The sequence below is a fragment of the Eretmochelys imbricata genome, chromosome 4, assembly GCF_965152235.1.
Source record: "Eretmochelys imbricata isolate rEreImb1 chromosome 4, rEreImb1.hap1, whole genome shotgun sequence".
In the NCBI taxonomy this organism is placed as follows: Eukaryota; Metazoa; Chordata; order Testudines; family Cheloniidae; genus Eretmochelys; species Eretmochelys imbricata.
In genome coordinates this window covers 6,013,901-6,036,204 of record NC_135575.1, presented here as the reverse complement: position 1 = coordinate 6,036,204, position 22,304 = coordinate 6,013,901, and the positions used below count along the sequence as shown (strand labels likewise).

The following is a 22,304-nucleotide window of genomic DNA, read 5'->3' as shown; positions in this document are numbered from 1 at the left end:
TAGGGATGCAAGAGGGGTGTGGACTGTGGGAGGGAGCTCAGGGCAGAGGGTTGGGGTGCAGGAGGGGTGCGACAGGGGGATCAGGGCAAGGAGTTGGGGTGCAGGAGGGATTCGGGGTGCAGCAGGGGGCTCAGGGCAGAGGGTGCGGGGTGCAGCAGGGGTGCAAGGTGCAGGCAGGGTGCTTAGGGCAGGGAGTTGGGGGGAGGGGTGCAGGAGAAATTTGGGCTCCAGCCCGGTGCTGCTTACCTAAAGCGGCTCCGGGTTGGCAGCGGCACACCCCGGGGCCAGGGCAGGCTCCCTGCATGCCTGCCCTGGCCCCACACCATGCCGCTCCGGGAAGTGGCTGGAAACACATCCCTGCAGGGAGGGGAGGGGCACAGGGCTCCACACGCTGCCCTTGCCATGCCTCCAGGTACCTCCCCCGAAGCTCCCATTGGCCGCAGTTCCCCGTTCCGGGCCAATGGGAGCTGTTGGGGGTGGTGCCTGGAGACAAGGGCAACGCACAGAGCCTTCTACCCCCCTCCCCCATCCCGGGGCCCCAGGGACGTGGTGCCAGCAGCTTCTGAGAGTGGCCCGGTGCCTGTGGTACCACGGGGGGGCAATCCTGCAGGCTGGATCCAAAGCCCTGAGGGGCCGGATCTGGCCCGCGGGCCGTACTTTGCCCATCCCTGCTTTAGAATCATGAGCTCCATCATTTCATGATCACTTTCACCTAAGGTGAACTGATTTTCAATGAAAGTAGAAATCTGAGATTTAGGCACACCACCTTTGAGGATCTGAGCCTTACTGTCTGTCTTTCTTAGTGTTCTCTGTTGTTTCGTTGTTTGCTTGATTTTTCTCATACTCTCTTTGCCCATTTCTTTCTCTCCCCACTTCCACCTTCTCCTTCCTTCCTACACCCATCTCTGTTCTTTCTCCATTTCATTTTCCCCACTTCCTTTTCCCAGCCTAACCCTCTCCCTACACTACCAGCAGGAGAGCTCTCATACCAAAGGTCCCACTCCTTAATCATTTATCCATAGACAGCCTCTGCTCCCTGTTCTGCATCTGCATTTCTCCGAGTGGGACCAGGGGTCAGAGGGAGAGGAGAAAAAACACTGCACAAGGATCCTTGCTGTGAAACTCCCACACTGTCAACAGCAGTATGCATGAGAAGATCCACCATTCCCAGTCAGATTGTTGAGTCTGGGAAACTTACCACATCCCAGGTCCTTGTGAGCAAAGACTAGCTATCAGCACTAAGAATGTGCTCAACACTGTTGTCAAGGTTCCTCCCCCACTCTGAACTCTAGGGTACAGATGTGGGGACCTGCATGAAAACCCCCTAAACTTACTTTCACCAGCTTAGGTTAAAACTTCCCCAAGGTACAAACTATTTTACCCTTTTGCCCCTGAACTTCCACTGCCACCACCAAACTTTATCTGGGTTCCTGAGAAAACGTAGTTTGGACACGTCTTTCCCCCCCAAATCCTCCCAACGCTTGCACCCCACTTCCTGGGGAAGGTTTGGTAAAAATCCTCACCAATTTGCATAGGTGACCACAGACCCAAACCCTTGGATCTTAGGACAACAAAAAAGCATTCAGTTTTCTTACAAGAAGACTTTTAATAGAAGTAAAGGAATCACCTCTGTAAAATCAGGATGGTAGATATCTTACAGGGTAATTAGATTCAAAACATAGAGAATCCCTCTAGGCAAAACCTTAAGTTACAAAAAAGACACACAGACAGGGATAGTCATTCTATTCAGCACAGTTCTTTTCTCAGCCATTTAAAGAAATCATAATCTAACACATACCTAGCTAGATTACTTACTAAAAGTTCTAAGACTCCATTCCTGTTTTGTCCCTAGCAAAAGCAGCATACATACAGACAGACACAGACCCTTTGTTTCTCTCCCTCCTCCCAGCTTTTGAAAGTATCTTGTCTCCTCATTGGTCATTTTGGTCAGGTGCCAGCGAGGTTACCTTTAGCTTCTTAACCCTTTACAGGTGAGAGGATTTTTCCTCTGGCCAGGAGGGATTTTAAAGGGGTTTACCCTTCCCTTTATATTTATGACAACTGTAAAAGCATAGAAAATTATATGGGCTCAGATTCCCAAAGGTACGTAAGTGCCTAACTCCCATTGAAATCAATCAGAGTTCGGTGCATAAATACCTTTCAGGTTCTGGGCTATGGTCCCTGCTCCAAGGAGTCAATCTAGCTAGACACAATCCAATCCAGAGATATTATACATATAATACATACACATGGGAACACACAAAATACATAGGCTGATGAACAAACCTGATGAATTACTTTTAAATGTATATTCAGTGTTTGGTGCGTAATACTGAAAGGCTGTACAGAAAAGGAAATCTATTTTAAGGAAGGTTAGGAAAGTACAGAGGGAAGTTGGTGGGTAAACAAGGCACACCACCTATATTTTATGTTTGCCCAACACATGAACTTTAGCATACAGACTTTCAGGCCCAAACGTTTCCGTTTTCAAGTGAGAGAGCATAATTTTTTGTAACTGGACATGTTTTTATGATTTGCATTGACACCGTGCACAGATATTCATTGCAGAGCAGATTATATGAGTAAAATCATATGAAAGCCACACACAAAGGATGGTCTCTCAGTATGTAGTGATGGCAGGTGAGTAAATTAAGATGTTTTTCATATCCTATTTTAAATCACCTATGAAAATTTGTTGCAACTTCTGTGACCATCATAAATCCCCCAGACACAATTCAGCACAACTGAAGTACACAACATAACTGCTTAGCCATGTTAGGTATTGCAGAGATGGGACATAGATAGACAGCAGTGACTATTAACTAATGCTAATGATGCCTTTCATGTCTATTTTCAGAGTAGCAGGCCTGTTAGTCTGTATTCACAAAAAGAAAAGGAGTACTTGTGGCACCTTAGAGATTTGTTAGTCTCTAAGGTGCTATAAGTACTTCTTTTCTTTTCATGTCTATGCATGTGGTGCTTGATTCCACACCCACTAAAATCAATGGCACAGCTCCTACTGGCTGCAGAATGGGACTCAGGGGCCAGGAAAAACAAAACAACATGAAAACAATTTAAAAGAAATGATAAGATTAAGTAAGGAAAGCTTAGAACCTGGTTACCAGGGAAATTTCCTGAAATGGTTAGTGCTACCAGACTGGAATAGTCTCTTAAGAGAAGTGGTAGAAGCCACATTACTTGAGACATTTAAAACTAGACTTAGAGGAAGTACTGGAAAATATAGTGTAGATAACAATCTTGTGCTGGCCCCAGGAACAGGACTTTTCCATTTCTGTGCTTCCATGAGACTCTGAACACTTATTTGGACTGTGTGCTTCTTTATCAGCATATGAATGTGGTAATTTTCAAAAAGTTCAGTAACATTGTTTATTACAAGCCCTTGTTTCCTCTCTACCCACCTCCAAACACATGGAACATGGAAGACAGCAAAGACACCATTTTGCAGTGAATCTTTTCTCTTTTACAGTTACCATATTTTAAAACTTGCCACTAATTTTAAAATTTTAATTTTAAAAGGTGAAATAAGGAGAGACACTCTAGATCCAATTTTTAGATGTTCTTTCAATGTTTCTTCAGCGGTTAACAGCACTTGGGAAAGCACCCACTGGCTTCTATTGTGAAGGGAATGAAGTTTAATGAAGAGCGGGTGACCACCCCGGAGTTATGCGCAGCTGCTGTGCTGTTCCCACGCTGAGGCAGCGAGTGATGCTCTCACACTGATCTTTCCCAGGGAGCGGGTCAGGCTACCTCATTCAGCTGAGCAGGGTTGTGATGAATGTAAATGCCTTCCTTATCTGCTATATGCAATGGCAGTGTTGCGGGTCCCAGGACATTAGACTGACAAGGAGAGGGAGTTAATAATCTTTTACTGGACCAATTTCTGCTGGTGAGAGAGACAAGCCTTGGCGTTACACAGAGGCCGAGCTCCGTAGGAGACGAGCTCGGTGTAGCTCCAGCGCGGGTCTGGCTCACCAGCAGAAGTTGGTCGGAGAAAAGTCATCACCTCCCGCGCCTGGGGTCTCCCTCACCAGCTGAGACGCAAAAGCGGCGTGTGGGGACGCGGCTGGGGGGAAGCCGTACCTGGGGCTCGGCTCACCGCAGGGACCGCGCTGCCTGCCTCCCACGACATGAACTAGCATTTCCCCAGGGGGGCTGTGCCCGCGGGCACTGCGGGGGTGGGGGCAGGGCCTGTGGCCCCCCGTGGGGCTATGGGAGGGAGGAGCGCTCCATGTGCGGGTGCGGGGGGGTCCGCAGGCTCCGGGGCGGGCGGAGGGAGGGGTTTGTGGTGCGGTCCGAGGCCGGCCCCCGCCGGGCGGCTCCAGTCCCGTCCCGTCCCGCGCCATGCTACGGCTACTCAGCGCCTGCCTGCTGCTGCTCGGGGCGCGCCCGGCCGCGGGCCAGGAGCCTTCGGGCGCCGCCTGCGGGCCCTGCCTGCCGGCGCTGTGCCCGGCGCTGCCCGCGCGGGGCTGCGCGCTGGGCCGCGCGCGGGACGCCTGCGGCTGCTGCTGGCGTTGCGCGCGCGGCGAGGGTGAGCCGTGCGGGGCTGGCGCGCGCTGCGCCGCGGGGCTGGAGTGCGCCCCCCGCCCGGGCCGCGCCGGGCCGCCCGCCCTGTGCGTCTGCAAGAGCCGCTACCCCGTCTGCGGCAGCGACGACGTCACCTACCCCAGCGCCTGCCGCCTGCGCGCCGCCGCCCTCAGCGCCCAGCGCCGCGGCCAGCGCGGGCCCAGCCTGCGCCGCAAGGGGGCCTGCGAGCAAGGTGCGGGCTGAGGTACCGGGGCGCGGGGCGCGGTCACGGGCAGGGGGCGCTGTGCGGGGTCATGGTGGGGGCAGGGGGCGCTGTGCGGGATCACGGGCAGGGGGCGCTGTGCGGGGTCATGGTGGGGGCAGGGGGCGCTGTGTGGGGTCACAGGCAGGGGGCGCTGTGCGGGGTCATGGTGGGGGCAGGGGGCGCTGTGCGGGATCACGGGCAGGGGGCGCTGTGCGGGGTCATGGTGGGGGCAGGGGGCGCTGTGCGGGATCACGGGCAGGGGGCGCTGTGCGGGGTCATGGTGGGGGCAGGGGGCGCTGTGTGGGGTCACAGGCAGGGGGCGCTGTGCGGGGTCATGGTGGGGGCAGGGGGCGCTGTGTGGGGTCACGGCAGGGGCGCTGTGCGAGGTCATGGTGGGGGCAGGGGGCGCTGGTCCGCGTCACTCGGAGCTGAGTTGCCAGGGGGCAGGGGGCGCTGTGCGGGATCACGGGCAGGGGGCGCTGTGCGGGGTTATGGCGGGGGCAGGGGGCGCTGGTTGGGATCACGGCAGGGGCGCTGTGCGGGGTCATGGTAGGGGCAGGGGGCGCTGTGCGGGGTCACGGCAGGGGGCGCTGTGCGGGGTCATGGTGGGGGCAGGGGGCGCTGGTCGGGATCACGGCAGGGGCGCTGTGCAGGGTCATGGTAGGGGCAGGGGGCGCTGTGCGGGGTCACGGCAGGGGGAGCTGTGCGGGGTCATGGTGGGGGCAGGGGGCACTGTGCGGGGTCATGGTGGGGGCAGGGGGTGCTGTGCGGGGTCATGGCAGGGGGCTCTGTGTGGGGTCATGGCAGGGGGTACTATGGTGGGAGCAGGGGGCGCTGGTCGGGGTCACTCGGAGCTGAGTTGCCTGGGGGCAGGAGGTGCTGTGCGGGGTCATTGCGGGGGCAGGGGGCGCTGTGCGGGGTCACGGCAGGGGGCGCTGTGCGGGGTCATGGTAGGGGGCACTTTGCGGGGTCATGGTGGGAGCAGGGGACGCTGTGCAGGGTCACTAGGAGCTGGGTTGCATAGGGTCATGGAATGGGCATGGGACTGATGTTTGGGGCTACGAAGGGCTGAGTTTCTCAGTGGTTCCAGTGGGAGGAAGTTGGCCAGGGCATAAGGGGCTGCCAGGGATTGTGGACCAGCCTGGGGCAGAGAGATGCATGAGGAGACATATTCTGAACATCTCTAGCAAGCTTACTGAGCTGAAAAGCTCAGCTAGGATCCCATCTTTGGGCACCTGGTGTAGTGGTGAGGCTGGCTTGCACTGCAGGGCAAATGTTATTGATGCATCAGTGCCAGGCCTTCCCAGGACATTTCCAAGGACCTGTATTCTTGGGATGGTTTTCAATGCATATTCTTCAGGTATTAACTTAGTGCTGGATTTCTGGTTTTGTGTACACTAGTTAAAGTAATGGTGGGAGAGATCCCAAAATCTTCTCAGACAAGATCTAAATCTAACACAGACGTATGCTGTGGCAAAATTAGAATACTCAATTCACCCCCACTGTATCTCCACCAGTAGTAGCATAGACTGAGCTTAGGTGTTGTCTAAACCTGCCCAAACCCACCAGATACCTGCCTTCACCGTTGCTTCTGCTGTTACTACCAATGGCAGCACTGCCCAAGGGACCCTTTTTTTGCCAGTAGACAGACACTACTTGGAGTTGGATTAATGCCCTGTGCCCTCCCCTGGACATCAGCGAATTTGTCCTATGATGGTGTACAACGGAATCTCTATATTGGAGATCTTGGGTGCACATAGGTGGTGGGCTAGGGGAACAGTAGTGGAGAGGGGAATTATTCATGAAAGTCCTAAACAGAGGAAGATGGGGATTCAAGTGGCCTGTATAACACCAGAGTCCAAGAGATTTCATTTCCCCTACACTCATTCCTGGGTATAAATTTTCATATCTCTTCCCCCACCCACACTTTACCAATCTGTATAGTAGTTATTTTTTAAAATGAACGAACCATCAGTACAAACAATGGGATGCTGCTCCCCAAAGCAAGCTCAGTTTGGCGGGGTATAGCAGCTTCTCTACAGTTTCTTAGCAGGGTTTTGGTTTGTTTTCATTGTTTTTTCAGTAGCCTTCACGATTCCATCTGTGCACTGTTCTCAGTCCACAGATTCAGAGAAGAGTAAGCCATTCATTCTTTTTGTTTATGTACAGTACAGAATCTAATACAGTATCCTGATTGTCTGCTTCCTAATCTTCTGTACTAAAACTATCCTGTAGCACCTGGTATCAGGTGCAAATGGGAGGGACAAAGTTGCAGTTATTTAACTAGCTCATCTCCTTTCTGTTCCTTCTCCCCAACTAACTGTCAATGTAAACTAGATGAATTATTACCCTATTTTACCGCAGGATCTCCAGAAATCCCAAGAAGAATGCAAATAATCAAAATAAGTCAAGTAAATGAACGCTACAAGTAGCATTTTTCTGAATTATTACAATGATTTTAAGTGGAAAGCTAATATCAGATCATTCATAGTTTAGTTACAAGCTTAGAAAAGAAAGCTAAAGCAATAAACCCTTTTTCAAGGGAATTTATTGCTTTTAAATGTGATATGTATTTAACTGGGTAATATAGTATCAACTGCAGAACATATCCTAATGTTGCTGATACATGTTTCAGAAGAATTTTTTTAGTTGGTTTGCTTAAGAAACCTGATGTTGATCATATATTAAGGATTTAATTATCCCAATCAAAATCCAAAGATCAGCAGGGAAAATTGAAAAAAATCAAGTTGTAGTATGAATTATGTACTCCGTGGATGTTGTCTAATTTCTCTTGGTAATTTCATGAAAACAAATTGTGTTGAGCACTTCAATATACACAATTTAAAAAGGGAAAGTCATTCTGGAATCATAGTTACATATAGCAAGAGCCAAAAGGATAGTTGCAAATGTAGTTTGAAACAGTCTTATTCCACGTGACTTAAGAGCCGATTGTAGCATTGAAAACGTCAGTTGATATTTCCTATATTAGCATGCCTTATGGGTCTTATCCAAAGCCCATTGAAGTTGGTGCATGTCAGCACACTTTGGATCTGGTCCTACGTCAGCAATTTGAGGTATATTCTCAAATGAATGCAGAAAGCTTTCGCCATGTAACTTGTTAACAAGAAGGTAAAGCATTTTGCATGGTAGGGCCAACATTTTAAAAATATGACCTGTAATTTTGGGTGCTTACATTTTGGGATGTCCAACTTTACTTTTAGAAGGGCTGAGCACCCACTGGTGCACATTTTTTAAAATCATGCCCAAGGTGTGTAAAGCTAGTCTCCCAAAAATTGAAAATCTGGTTCATTGGGACACTAATTAAAAAGCAAAATGGACCTCAGACCACCTTAAGTGGGTTTTGAGGACACTATGAGACACATGGAATCTCCTGAATAGGGAGCAAGAAACATGGGAAAAGGCTTTCCATGTCACAGAAACACACACAGCCTCAGAAATGAAGCCACCAGAGCTTTTCATCAGCTGTTCTCTGTTGGGCTCTGGCTGACATGGAACCACCTAACCTGGCTTTTCATGCCTTGAGTGAATTCTCCCAACCACCTACCACCATCTGCTTCCCTGACCCCAACATTCCTACACCAGGTTTCACAAAAGCTGGGGCTTTCTTACACAGGGGCTTTCCAAATACCCAAGCTATTTAGATGCAGATGCTGTAGAAGGCTGTCAGAACCACAAACATTCTGTCCCAACTTGTTTGAATCAAAGCTTAAACAAGTGGGTTCATTTAACTGAAATTATTGTTTGCTTTGAGAGGCCTCAGGAACAGCTGCAGAAACTAAAGCCCTACGTAATTAATAAGATGGCTTTCCCACTAGCCACTGGAAGCATGTGCCAGTACTCTTAATATCCTCTTTCCCTTTACAGTGTTCCAAATCAGCAGTACTGTAATTATGTGCAGTGCTGAAATTTTTGTTTGGAGAAAATGCTACCAAAAACATCTCTGCAGTAGTGCCATTGATAGGAATCCTAGCTTCTAAGCTGTCCTCAGGTTCTACAACCAGTGGACTGTTTTTTGATAGGGAGGAATGGAGTGGCACACTGTTCAAGACACATCTCAAGGACAGATGTGAAACTCTAATCCCATTTTGCTGGAAGGATGTTTTCATACCCTAAGTGCATTAGGGTCATCATCCCCCGCCTCCTCCTCCTGCTTCCCACATTTCAAGCCAAGAACATCCTGTGAAACGGAATGTGCTTCTGGAGCTTCTGAAACTAAAAGAGAAGAGTAAAGCATGAGCACCATATGTTTACGCTATGTACTCTATATTACCTCTAAAGCACTGTGTGTGTGGTACTTTACAAACTGTACAAAAAGACTAGATCCCTTTCCTTGAAGAGTTTACAGTCTAACCATATACACAGGGTACAGAACCTTAAGCCATCTCTTACAGGACCTGGCACACTTTCACTGTCCATCAGGCCTTACATAAGCACACTGCTAGACATACAGATCTCACTATGCTAGGGATTGCATTTCTCCTTTGGGAGGGGGCAGATGGCTGCACTGCAGAGTAGGAGTTTGGGTGGCGCTGGCAAGTAATTCCCTGTTATGGGGGAAATTCATCCATGCCCCAGACCTAGTACCAGCACAAGGGCAGCAGTTTATGCCACCTCCATTGGGGTTGTGGGGGTATGTGGCAGGGCAGGGGTAAACCCCTTTAAGGGCCTGCCAAAATGCTGGCTGCAGCTTGCTCTCTGGCCAAGAGACTAGGGGTAGAGACACAGGTATTCAGCAGGGAGCCCAGCTGCAAGCCCTAATGAGGGCTGACTCAGAGGAACATGCTGAGCTAAGTACTGACAGCTGGGCTGAGGCATGAGAGGGCTATAAAAGTCCTGGGCAAACCTCAGTGAGAATGCTAGCCTGGGAGGAGACAGGAAGGTAGTATCATCTCCTTTATGAAAGAAGGATGCCTCAAAAGCCAGGAAATCCTGGGGAGGGTCTGTGGGGCACTAGCTGTTGTGGGATCTGGGAACTGCACGAACACTGTAAATACACAAAAAGAAAAGGAGCACTTGTGGCACCTTAGAGACTAATACATTTATTTGAGCATAAGCTTTTGGGCGCTACAGCTCCCTTCATTGGATGCATGCAGTGGAAAATACAGTGGGGAGATTTTATATACACAGAGAACATGAAACAATGGGTGTTACCATACACACTGTAACAAGAGTGATCAGGTAAGGTGAGCTATTACCAGCAGGGGGAAAACCTTTTGTAGTGATAATCAAGGTGGGCTATTTCCAGCAGCTGACAAGAACAGTAGGGGGGGAAATAAACATGGGGAAATAGTTTTACTTTGTGTAATGACACATCCACTCCCAGTCTTTATTCAAGCCTAAGTTAATTGTATCCAGTTTGCAAATTAATTCCAATTCAGCAGTCTCTCATCAGAGTCTGTTTCTGAAGTTTTTTTGTTGAAGAATTGCTACTTTTAGGTCTGTAATCGAGTGACCAAAAACAACTGGTTTTTGAATGTTATAATTCTTGACATCTGATTTGTGTCCATTTATTCATTTATGTAGAGACTGTCCAGTTTGACCAATGTACATGGCAGAGGGGCATTGCTGGCACATGATGACATATATCACATTGGTGGATGTGTAGGTGAATGAGCCTCTGATAGTGTGGCTGATGTGATTAGGCCCTATGATGGTGTCCCCTGAATAGATATGTGGGCACAGTTGGCAACGGGCTTTGTTGCAAGGGTAGGTTCTTGGGTTACTGTGTTTGTTGTGTGGTGTGTGGTTGCTGGTGAGTATTTGCTTCAGGTTGTGTGGCTGTCTGTAAGCAAGGACTGGCCTGTCTCCCAAGATCTGAGAGTGATGGGTTGTCCTTCAGGATAGGTTGTAGATCCTTGATGATGCGTTGGAGAGGTTTTAGTTGCGGGCTGAAGGTGATGGCTAGTGGTGTTCTGTTATTTTCTTTGTTGGGCCTGTCCTGTAGTAGGTAACTTCTGGGAACTCTTCCGGCTCTGTCAATCTGTTTCTTCACTTCAGCAGGTGGGTATTGTAGTTGTAAGAATGCTTGATAGTGATCTTGTAGGTGTTTGCCTCTGTCTGAGGGGTTGGAGCAAATGTGGTTGTATCGTAGAGCTTGGCTGTAGACAATGGATCATGTGGTGTGGTCTGGATGAAAGCTGGAGGCATGTAGGTAAGCATAGCGGTCAGTAGGTTTCCGGTATAGGGTGGTGTTTATGTGACCATCACTTATTAGCACTGTAGTGTCCAGGAAGTGGATCTCTTGTGTGGACTGGCCAAGGCTGAGGTTGATGGTGGGATGGAAATTGTTGAAATCATGGTGGAATTCCTCAGGGGCTTCTTTTCTATGATGACATCTTCATTAGCTGGACCCAATGTAGCGCAAGTAGATTAGGGGACGAGAGCTGAGGAAGCGTTGTTCTAAATCAGCCATAAAAATGTTGGCATACTGTGGAGCCATGCGGGTACCCATAGTAGTGCCGCTTATTTGAAGGTGTACGTTCTCCCCAAATGTGAAATAGTTATGGGTGAGGACAAAGTCACAAAGTTCAGCCACCAGGTTTGCTGTGACATTATCGGGGATACTGTTCCTGACGACTTGTGGTCCATCTTGTGTGGAATGTTGGTGTAGAGGGCTTCTACATCCATAGTGGCCAGGATGGTGTTTTCAGGAAGATCACCGATGGCTTGTAGTTTCCTCAGGAAGTCAGTGGTGTCTCGAAGATAGCTGGGAGTGTTGGTAGTGTAGGGCCTGAGGAGGGAGTCTACATAGCCAGACATTCCTGCTGTCAGGAATTGGAATTAAGTTGCAAACTGGATACAGTTTAACTTAGGCTTGAATAAAGACTGGGAGTAGATGTGTCATTACACAAAGTAAAACTATTTCCTCATGTTTATTCCCCGCCCCCCCCCCCCACTGTTCCTCACACGTTCTTGTCAATTGCTGGAAATGGCCCACCTTGATTATCACTACAAAAGGTGTCCCCCCGCTGGTAATAGCTCACCTTACCTGATCACTCTTGTTACAATGTGTATGGTAACACGCATTGTTTCACGTTCTGAGTATATAAAATCTCCCCACTGTATTTTCCACTGCATGCATCTGATGAAGTGAGCTGTAGCTCACGAAAGCTTATGCTCAAATAAATTTTGTTAGTCTCTAAGGTGCCACAAGTACTCCTTTTTCTTTTTGCAGATACAGACTACCCCGGCTGCTATTCTGAAAACTGTAAATACAGACGCTTGGGTGATCCAGCACAAGAAGGCATGGAAGATTCTTTATTATACCAGCCTAAACACAGGGTGCAGGTTCAAGAGGGAGAAAGCCTGCAGGGACCCTGTGACAGGGTACCTCAGGACTACCCTACCTTGTACCCCTGCTACAATGAACAGAACTACTGGGTGCTGTGTGGGGAAGGACAGACCTATTCTCCATATAATGCCAAGGGGCTCCTATGCTGGGGGAGTTGATATGGCTGCTTGGTGGGTACAAAGGAGTCATAGGGCAACAGTGAAACTGCCTCTAGCAGTTCTGGAAGAACTTTCTGTTGATAACTTGGTTTAAGTGAATGGATTTGGACGATGATGTTGAGATTACAGTTTTATCAGGCAGTTGCAGCAGGTGATTGTGCTCAGTTGTAAACTGTTTATATTCTCCTATACTCACTCAGGATCTTAAACAAGAAATTCTAAGGCACCCAGAACTTTAAATGTGGTGTGTCTGTGAGGTTTGGATAGTCAGCCAGGGATTTCGAGAAAACGTTCCAGCTAAGCAACTTATATGGTCCCTATTGCCATATCCAAGTGTCTTATGAACATTAATGTACCGATCTTCACAATACCCCTGTTGTATTATTATCCCCATTTTACATATGGGGAAATGGAGGCATGGAGAGATTAAGGCCCAGATCCCCGATGGTATTTAGGTGCCTAACTATCAGTGGGGCTCTGGGCCTAAATGACTTGTCCAAGAACACACAGGAAGCCTGTGGTAGAGCAGGGAATTGAACCTGGATCTCTCAAGTCAGTGCCCTAACTGCTGAGCCATGCTTTGTTTCCATTACACTTGGAGTATGCAGGCTTTCACCCATCAGGGCTTGTTATCAGCTACGATCACCATGTTCTGTGAGGTCATATGGGAGCCCTATGGACCTCCAGTGCTCTGCAGCCACCTGAGCTGTTTACTGTGCTTGGAGAAGGAGGAAAGGGGAGATTCATCTCTGGTCAGCATCAATTGAACATTTCTCATAAGGCTTTCCACAGCATCGTTCCTCCCCAGGATGGTGCCCAGTTTCTGGACTGTCAGTATGGTAACTGGGCACTTGAGAAAGATGCTGAGGGACTCCTCTGAACATGCTTGGGAAAGGGAGAAATTCACCCTGCTGCCAGGGGTCAGCATAGACTTGTACACCAATCATGTCCCACTTAATATCTCAAAAGAGGGCTGAATTGATGCCTAGTCCTTGTGTGGGGCTTCTGCACTGGGGTGAATGTCACCCAAAGTCCCTATAGCCTCCTGACGTGGGTGACCACACATCAGTCACCCAGGGAGGAACTGAAGAAGGACCACAGCCTACAGGTAGCGGGGGAGCTGTTCATGCCAGCTATTGGCCTCTGATGTTGCTGAGGAGGTAAAGGCCAATAGCTGGCACAGACAGTGGAGCTGGCCAGTCTGCTGCAGGAGATAAAAGGACAAAGATGACCCTTAAGGAAGTGGCCAAATTGGTGCACATCCATGGCTGCTGTTATTAAATGGCTAGTTGTGCATGATCTTTTAGCTTAAAAACTATGTCTGAGGATGAATCACTAGCCTCACTGAGCCTAGTCATGCCTCTGCAGGAGCCTTTACATGGTTTTCATTTACATTGCAGTCATGGGGACAGAACGAATGGCTGTTATTAGTTGTCATGGATGATGGGAGGAGAGTTTGTTGTCCTTTCAACTGTGGTGCTGCGATAGCCATTCCTTGGTGCTTCCTCAGTAGGCTGACCTTTCTGCTGAATGGATTGCTGGTCTCCCCCTGGAGGCGAGATGTGCATCTCTCCAAGGGGTGTTTGTGACGGGCTTAAGCTCATGGCTGCCTGATATGGAGGCTTCTGGGAATGTTTCTCTAGCCCTCAGGTGCATTGGTGAGGCTGGGGCTGCAGGTGGGGTAGGTGGAATGTTCACAATGTTGCAATCATGACAGTGATTTTGAGATAATAAGAGGAGCAACAGAGAGGTGTGTCCTGTCCTGATAAGCCTGTAGAAATCGTTCACATTTCTCTAAAGAAAGGAGACATATAATCTTCCTGATTTAAAATATATATATTTGATGTTGATTCTTTTTCAAATGGCAGAGAGAAGACCAGATGTAATGGTGATTGGGGGTCACGAAAGAGCAAAATCTTTGCCTTTCCAATATCCCAGTATTCTTGTAAAGCTGGGTGGGAGTCTCTATGCAGCTAAGGAACTAGGCCAGACACAGTTCCTTTATGGTAAATTATTTGTATGACAACTTCTAAACCCTTCTAAGCACTTGTTGCTGTGTATATTTTCCACAGGAAGGAGTGGTGCAAAAGTTCAGGCATCTTCATTACGGCAGACTGAACACTATTGTGTCTCACTGCTTCTGCTTGTTTGTTCATTTACTGAAACGTTGTAGTCATGCCACATATTTCATAAAGCTGTCAGCATGTGAAAACTTTTTGGAAATCTCAGAGAGTAGCAGTCCAGAAAAACATGTTTACTACAAAAAGAACGAGAAGTACTTGTGGCACCTTAGAGACTAACAAATTTATTTGAACATATGCTTTTATGGGCTAAAACCCACTTCATTGGATGCATGCAGTGGAAAATACAGTAGGAAGATAGATATACACAGAGAACATGAAAAAATGGGTGTTGCCATACCCACTATAACAAGAGTGATCAGTTAAGGTGAGCTATTATCAGAAAGGCTCCTGCTGATAATAGCTCACCTTAACTGATCACTCTCGTTATAGTGGGTATGGCAACACCCATTTTTTCATGTTCTCTGTGTATATCTATCTTCCTACTGTATTTTCCACTGCATGCATCCAATGAAGTGGGTTTTAGCCCATGAAAGCTTATGTTCAAATAAATTTGTTAGTCTCTAAGGTGCCACAAGTTCTCCTCGTTCTTTTTGCTGATACAGACTAACACGGCTACCACTCTGAAACATGTTTACTGCAGTAGATGTTGATTGATTTTATTTTTAAATGGAATTTGGGATTTATTTTTTCCTATTTTGTTTAAATCTACATAGCATTAAAAACTAAACTAGTGGCATTAGAGGAGGAAGTGTAGGCAGAAGGGCAAGGGAAGGCAAAGGTGGAGATGTAAGCTGGGAAAAGCTCTGTAGAGCCATAAAGTGAGAAGGAAGAGTTTTAATCTGAGGTAGAGATAGAGGTGAAGGGACTGGAAGAGCAGCAGATACAGTAGGAGACCCCTGTGTTGCTATACACTCATTTAGAACAAATGATACATTCTGAGCGAATGTCCACCTGCGTTGGGTAAAAACTAGGTCTTGCGGGGAGATGTGTGAGAGAAAGTGATGCTACCAGAGCAAGTGCCAGCAGTACTCACTCAGGTGCCCATCTCCTGTTTCCCCTGCCAGTGGGCAGGGCCAATAGAGTTTAAATAGAATGCCCACTGTGCACCATACTTAGCCTCCAGGATGAGGAAGCTCACCCTCATCTACTCTACTTCCACACCACACCCCATTTTTCCTCCGGCACTGGGGGAGGAGGAACTAACCATATGTGCTAATGGTGGCAGGATTTGGGACCCTGCTTGTATTTAACAGGGTTTGCGTTTTATGCTCCCCAGTGGGCATTTAAAGGGTGTGTGTTCCCGTCTGCTTGCCATACGGGTTGATGCAGGGTCAGCCTTTACTTTACTCAAAACAGCACAAGCATGGTAAGAAGATTAAATTACTTCCCCAAACATGCCAAAGCAAATACTGTTTGAATTTCTTGCATCTTTGCCTTTGAATACTCCTTGTATGTGGAGATGCTGAGTACCCTTTATAACCACAGCAGAAGAAAATTTCACAAATGCACTTCCATTTTTGCTACATGGTTGGATCTTTTTTGTGATAAAGATCAATTTACACAATAGAATCTATCAGAATATTCAGTGCTTGAAGTGCATGGGCAATGCCACTTGAATACTTAGGCAGGATTTCACAAGAGATTATTTGCAGACCTGGTAAAATAGCTTGGAAACAAAGATCTTATTATTGAGAGGGTTACATAAGATTTAACATGCAAAATAGTTTTTAAGATGCACATATTTTCACTGTGGATTTATTTCTAAGGGAATAAAAGTTCATTAAAATGCTAGTTGACAAAGTTGACAAAATACATGCCCAGTTGAGCTTTCCATATTCATCGGTGTTGTGTGTATTGCAGCTATAACTGAAGCTTTTGCTTACAGTGAGATACCTTCCAACAACTGGGGAGGACTTTGACATTTCTTACTTCTTGGACAACGAAAGGAAAGCATCAACACTTGAGTCTGTATAATTTTCCCTGACCTTGTACTTGGGATTATGTCTCTGTGTTGCTTGTTTTCTAAAATGCTGTAATCTGAAGTTTGTAGTGCAACAATGTCCAGTAGTTGTCTGATGAGTTGTAGTCTTTGTCTAAAGTAGCTACATTCTCTGGAAATACATTTTCTATACAGACTGAAGTTTCCTGTTTTTAAGTCAAATGAAACTGGAAATGTTTGTGAGGAACAAGATTGTCCCTCAAAGACATGGCAGAATTGAAGTCCTCGCACAGCTGTGTGACAGAACCCCACTAGGTATTAATGCTAATGACAGCCCAGTGAGTCATCATTCACAAAGATAATCTAAAATCACCCACTAGCCTAGCCACCCAGGGTTCAACACTGCTCTTGCTTCATCAGAATAACGCTTTGTGTGCCATGCTTCAAAGTCACTCGCTGCTTGGCTGAATAGAATAGCACAGCTAGAGCTGTGTTTGCTGTCGCTGCACTCTGAGACATCTTGCAATTGATACTGTGAGGGTTCGTATCCCTATGTTGTGTCTCTCCTCTTCTCCATGCTTCTGCTGTCCCCCTGCTATTCCAATCTGTGCGTGGTAGCAGCCGTAGACTGAAACTGTGATGGGGCAGAAGTGCAAACATCCAATGAAGGACTTCTGTGGAAGTTTTCTCATTTATTTTAATAGGTGCAGGATCATGCCCTAATTCCTGCTCTCTAATATACTGTAAGAATATACTGTCATACCACTGCATGGTATTAGTCCTCACCAGCCATGAGCACATTTTGGGGCAAAATAAATGCTCGCCTCTGCCCCATGCTTTGAAATTACATGAACTAGGCAAAAAGAAAAGGAGTACTTGTGGCACCTTAGAGACTAACCAATTTATTTGAGCATAAGCTTTCGTGAGCTACAGCTCACTTCATCGGATGCATACTGTGGAAAGTGTAGAAGGTCTCTCCACAGTATGCATCCGATGAAGTGAGCTGTAGCTCACGAAAGCTTATGCTCAAATAAATTGGTTAGTCTCTAAGGTGCCACAAGTACTCCTTTTCTTTTTGCGAATACAGACTAACACGGCTGTTACTCTGAAACATGAACTAGGCAGGCAGCAGTAATTCCTTCTTATCAATGCACTTGGGGTCAGGTAACACTGAGTTAGGCTGGTATAATACGCAGTGAGACAGAGCAGAGTCCAGCTCCCAGCTAATAAACAGTCAGAAAACACTAATAGCTTTTACTCATTTTCATAATTTCTCTTATGGAGCTGTTTTCACTCCGAGATGGATGGCACCATGCAAATATACTTGCTATCAAAAAGGTGGGCCCTTCTCTCTTTCCCATCAGATACCATGACAGCTCTTCCATTGGTTATTTCAGCGGTTCTCAAACTTCATCACACCATGACTCCCTTCTGACAACAAAAATTACTGTACAACCCCAGGAGGGAGGACCGAAGCCTTAGTCTGCCCAAGCCCTGCCCCCAGGTGTGTGTGGGGGGACGCTAAAGTCAAAGCTCAAGGGCTTTAGTCCCAGGCAGGGGGCCTGTAATCTGAGCCCCAGTGCCCAGGGTTGAAGCCCTCAGGCTTCAGCTTTGGCCCCAATGGTGGGGCTTGGGCTTTGGCCCCAGGCCCCAGCAAGTCTAAGCCAGTCCTGACAACCCCATTAAAATGGGGTCACGACCCACAGTTTGAGAACCGCTGGGTTATTTCATTGAAACGGGGACTAGCCATCCCTAGCCGCCAGTAAATCATTGCTCAGGGAGGGCCATAGCCTGATTGCATCAATCACACCAGGAGTCCTCTTAAAGTCAGTGGGACCACACAAACCTTTGTTGCTTTGTGGGGAGTTGCAAGACATTTGCGCTCTGTGTAAAGGAGTTGCCTCAATCTGTGCCATGTACATTGACCCTGACATTATGGGCCATTTTTCCAAAGGGGCTCAGCAGCTCCCTTTGAGTAGAAATGGGAGCTGAGCTTTTATGACAATCTGACCCCAGTTGTGGGGGCTGAGTACTTCTGATATTCTGGTCCTGTGCTGATAAAAGCCAAACAAACAACTAATTAATGAGATTGTGATAGGAATAAAGTGTGAGGTTTTGGACTTGAGCAGGGAAGGGAAGGCATTTTTTTCATTATATGTCTTTAATTATATTTAAAACTCTTTCTCCCAAAGACAGAAGAGCTAGTAAAACTAAGCACTGACTTTTTAAAATAAATCTGGAGTAACACACACCAACTCTTTTCAGTCATCAGAAGAAATATGCTGTTTTGCCATTAATGAACATGTGCAGTTTTCTAATAAACTATGAATACTGTGGAGAAAGATAAAAAGGATAACATCTCAGGGGTTCATTTGATTACAGAGAGACTTTTTACCAATTTATGCTTGCCAAACACCCAGCTAGAAATATGTAATCCTTTGGGACCTCTGCTCTTGTCATCCTTTAAAACATTTTTATCAAGTAATGTGCCCTTTTTGACTCAAAGCACAATAATCATTTGCATTCAGAATGTGAGTGCTGCAATTTCAGAGGACTTGCTCATGATGAGAAGCAAAACTAGAGCATTATGCTGATAAATTCAGTTCTCCATTCCTATGATTTTGGACTAACGAAAATACCAGGTAACCACGTCAGTATGAGTGTACAGTGCTAACACAATGTCCTTGGGCCCCATCTGAGTCCTTTAATAAGTCCTGAATTCCACCCTAGCTGGCTAGCAGATAGAAGGTGTACCTGTGCTTCCAAAAAGCATTAAATAGCAGGGAGCTTTTTAAAATCTCTCCACATCTTTCTTCTGAAATGGACAACAGTGTCTGAGCCCCTGTGCTGCTGCTCCCATTGAGGTTATTTCTCGTCTCTGGGAGCTCCCAGGGCTCAGCCCCTCACAGCAGATGCACAGCACCTTGCAGGATTCAGCCCAGAAACTGAATAACTAAGAAGGATGTGACTAATAAAGAAAATGACTTCAGAGTTATTGTATTTTAAGTCACTTGTAAATATTTAAACAGAGGTTGCATTTATTTTTCTTTATGAAGGGGAAATATGTAGGGCCTGTGAAGGGGACACAGTTCAATAATATAGCTAAACAGCTGTTTCTGTCTCATACAGGGCTTGATTCTGATCTGGCTGGCTGTGGTTTTACAGCTGTGCAGCCTGAACAGAATCACACCTGATTTATGTCAGTGAGATGAGAATCAGGGCTCCTACATGTAGATTGTCCATACATAGAAAAGCAAACTTCTTTCTTCTGTAGAAAACATGCCTTTCCTGGGGTAAGAGAACAGACAGAATGGTTTCTTCAGGTATGTTAGCAACAAGAAGGTCAAGGAAAGTGTGGGCCTCTTACTGAATGAGGGAGTGTCAAAGTTTGACTCAGACTCACAATTTATCAGACCACTCTGTTTTATTAGCAAAGCTGCTCTGCTAATACATTTAGAAGTGAGCCCCCCGATTGGGGCTTGTGTCTTTTAATTTATACAGTTTTTTGGAGAACAAGTTACAGAGAAGTTACAGACAAAAGAAGAAAAAGATTTTAGTCACCACCCTTCGAGATCCCTGAGACCAGTCACGTATCTTCAATTACCTGCCACCCTTAACAATCTCCTTTAACAGCTTCCAGTTAACTTAACTAATTGCCCTTCACACCTTCCATTCTGATGCCTGCTTCTTAGACGTGCTGGCTCTATCTTAATTGCTTCTCCATTCAAAAGCTAACTGTCCCTAGGTGTGCTCCCTCAGATACTTTGTAACATGTTTTGGCATGCCCTCTCATATACAATGTATCCAGCATGTCCCCTTATACAATGTTATACTTCCACAGGAGGCAACCTATTGACAGAGGATGTGGAAAAAGCTAATGTACTCAATGCTTTTTTTGCCTCTGTCTTCATGAACAAGGTCAGCTCCCAGACTACTGCACTGGGCAGCACAGTGATGACAAACTCATGGTGATCGCAGGAGGTGCCAGATGACTGGAAAAAGTCTAATGTAGTGCCCATCTTTAAAAAAGGGAAGAAGGAGGATCCGGGGAACTACAGGCCAGCCAGCCTCACCTCAGTCCCTGGAAAAATCATGGAGCAGGTCCTCAAGGAATCAATTCTGAAGCACTTAGAGGAGAGGAAAGTGATCAGGAACAGTCAGCATGGGTTCACCAAGGACAAGTCATGCCTGACTAACCTAATTACCTTCTATGACTAGATAACTGGTCCTGTGGATGAGGGGAAAGCAGTGGATGTGTTATTCCAGGACTTTAGCAAAGCTTTTGATACGGTCTCCCACAGTATTCTTGCCAGCAAGTTAAAGAAGTATGGGCTGGATGAATGTACTATAAACTGGATAGAAAGCTGGCTAGATTATTGGGCTCAACAGGTAGTGATCAATGGCTCCATGTCTAGTGGGAAGCCGGTATCAAGCGGAGTGCCCCAAGGGTCAGTTCTGAGTCCGGTTTTGTTCAATATCTTCATTAGCGATCTGGAGGATGGTGTGGATTGCACCCTCAGCAAATTTGCAGATGACACTAAACTGGGAGGAGTGGTAGATACGCTGGAAGGTAAGGATAGGATACAGAGGGACCTAGACAAATTAGAGGATTGGGCCAAAAGAAATCTGATGAGGTTCAACAAGGACAAGTGCAGAATCCTGCATTTAGGATGGAAGAATCCTATGCTCTGCTACAGACTAGGGACCGAGCGGCTATGCAGCAGTTCTGCAGAAAAGGACCTAGGGGTTACAGTGGATGAGAAGCTGGAGATGAGTCAACAGTCTGCCCTTGTTGCCAAGAAGGCTAATGGTATTTTGGGCTGTATAAGTAGGAGCATTGCAAGCAGATTGAGGGATGTGAGCAATCCCCTCTATTTGGCATTGGTGAGGCCTCATCTGGAGTACTGTGTCCAGTTTTGGGCCCCACACTGCAGGAAGGTTGTGGAAAAATTGGAAAGAGTCCATGGAAAAATTGGAAAGAGTCCAGCGAAGAGCAACAAAAATGATTAGGGGGCTGGAGCACATGATTTATGAGGAGAGGCTGAGGGAACTGGGATTATTTAGTCTGCAGAAGAGAAGAATAAAGGGGGATTTGATAGCTGCTTTCAACTACCTGAAAGGGGGATTCCAAAGAGGATGGCTCTAGACTGTTCTCAGTGGTAGCAGATAACAGAACAAGGAGTAATGGTCTCAAGTTGCAGTGGGGGAGGTTTAGGCTGGATATTAGGAAAAACTTTTTCACTAGGAGGGTGGTGAAGCTCTGGAATGCGTTACCTAGGGAGGTGGTGGAATCTCCTTCCTTAGAGGTTTTTGAGGTCAGGCTTGACAAATCCCTGGCTGGGATGATTTAGTTGGGGGTTGGTCCTGCTTTGAGTAGGGGGTTGGACTAGATGACCTCCTGAGGTCCCTTCCAACCCTGATACTCTATGATTTAATGTGAGGATTAAAATCAAGTAGGACATGGGTAAATAAAAGCAGCCTACATTCTGAGCTAAAGGAAGCACACTGCTGTGCTTTCTCAAGGCATGAAAGTTGTGCTTTGCTATTCCAGGTAGGTACAGGCTAAGGGAGCTGCAGAGGAAGTATGACCTGCCCCTGCAGTAAAGATTATATGCTTTTGGCACTTTGCATCCTCAGGCCATGCCTACACAGGAAATCTTGGTGTTGCAGTGTCCTAGCATGCTTGTGACACCATGCGTCCGCACACAACTGCTTCCCCATACTCCTCATCACTGGAATTCTGTTTGCTCTGAGCAAGGCTAATCATTGTTATCCATACCAGGACAGAACTGGGCTAGACAGCAAGGTTTCTGCAGTACAGGGTCTCATGGGATGAAGGGACTAGTGGAGATCTTTGGAAGTCCTTGCAGGAATAGAGGACCATTGCTATTGGGCAGGAGGTCATTCATTCATGTAGCACAGCCGTCCTCCCCTCCGAGGCCCTGCACACCTCTTCCCCTAGGCATCTAGGCTTTCGTTATTTCCTGATCCTCATGTCACTCCTTCAAATCTTTCTGCCTCA

At 47.0% G+C, this 22,304-nt stretch overlaps 1 protein-coding gene across 1 annotated transcript in view; it reads left to right on the top strand.

Moving 5' to 3' along the window:
- The first annotated feature begins 4,362 nt into the window (after positions 1-4,362).
- Positions 4,363-22,304, top strand: part of IGFBP7 (insulin like growth factor binding protein 7) — a 71,473-nt gene continuing 53,531 nt past the window's right edge. Inside the window, exons 1-2 of the mRNA XM_077814832.1 lie at positions 4,363-4,777; positions 14,128-14,265. Coding sequence (XP_077670958.1) covers positions 4,363-4,777; positions 14,128-14,265 — 553 coding nt within the window. The remainder of the gene's footprint in view (positions 4,778-14,127; positions 14,266-22,304) is intronic.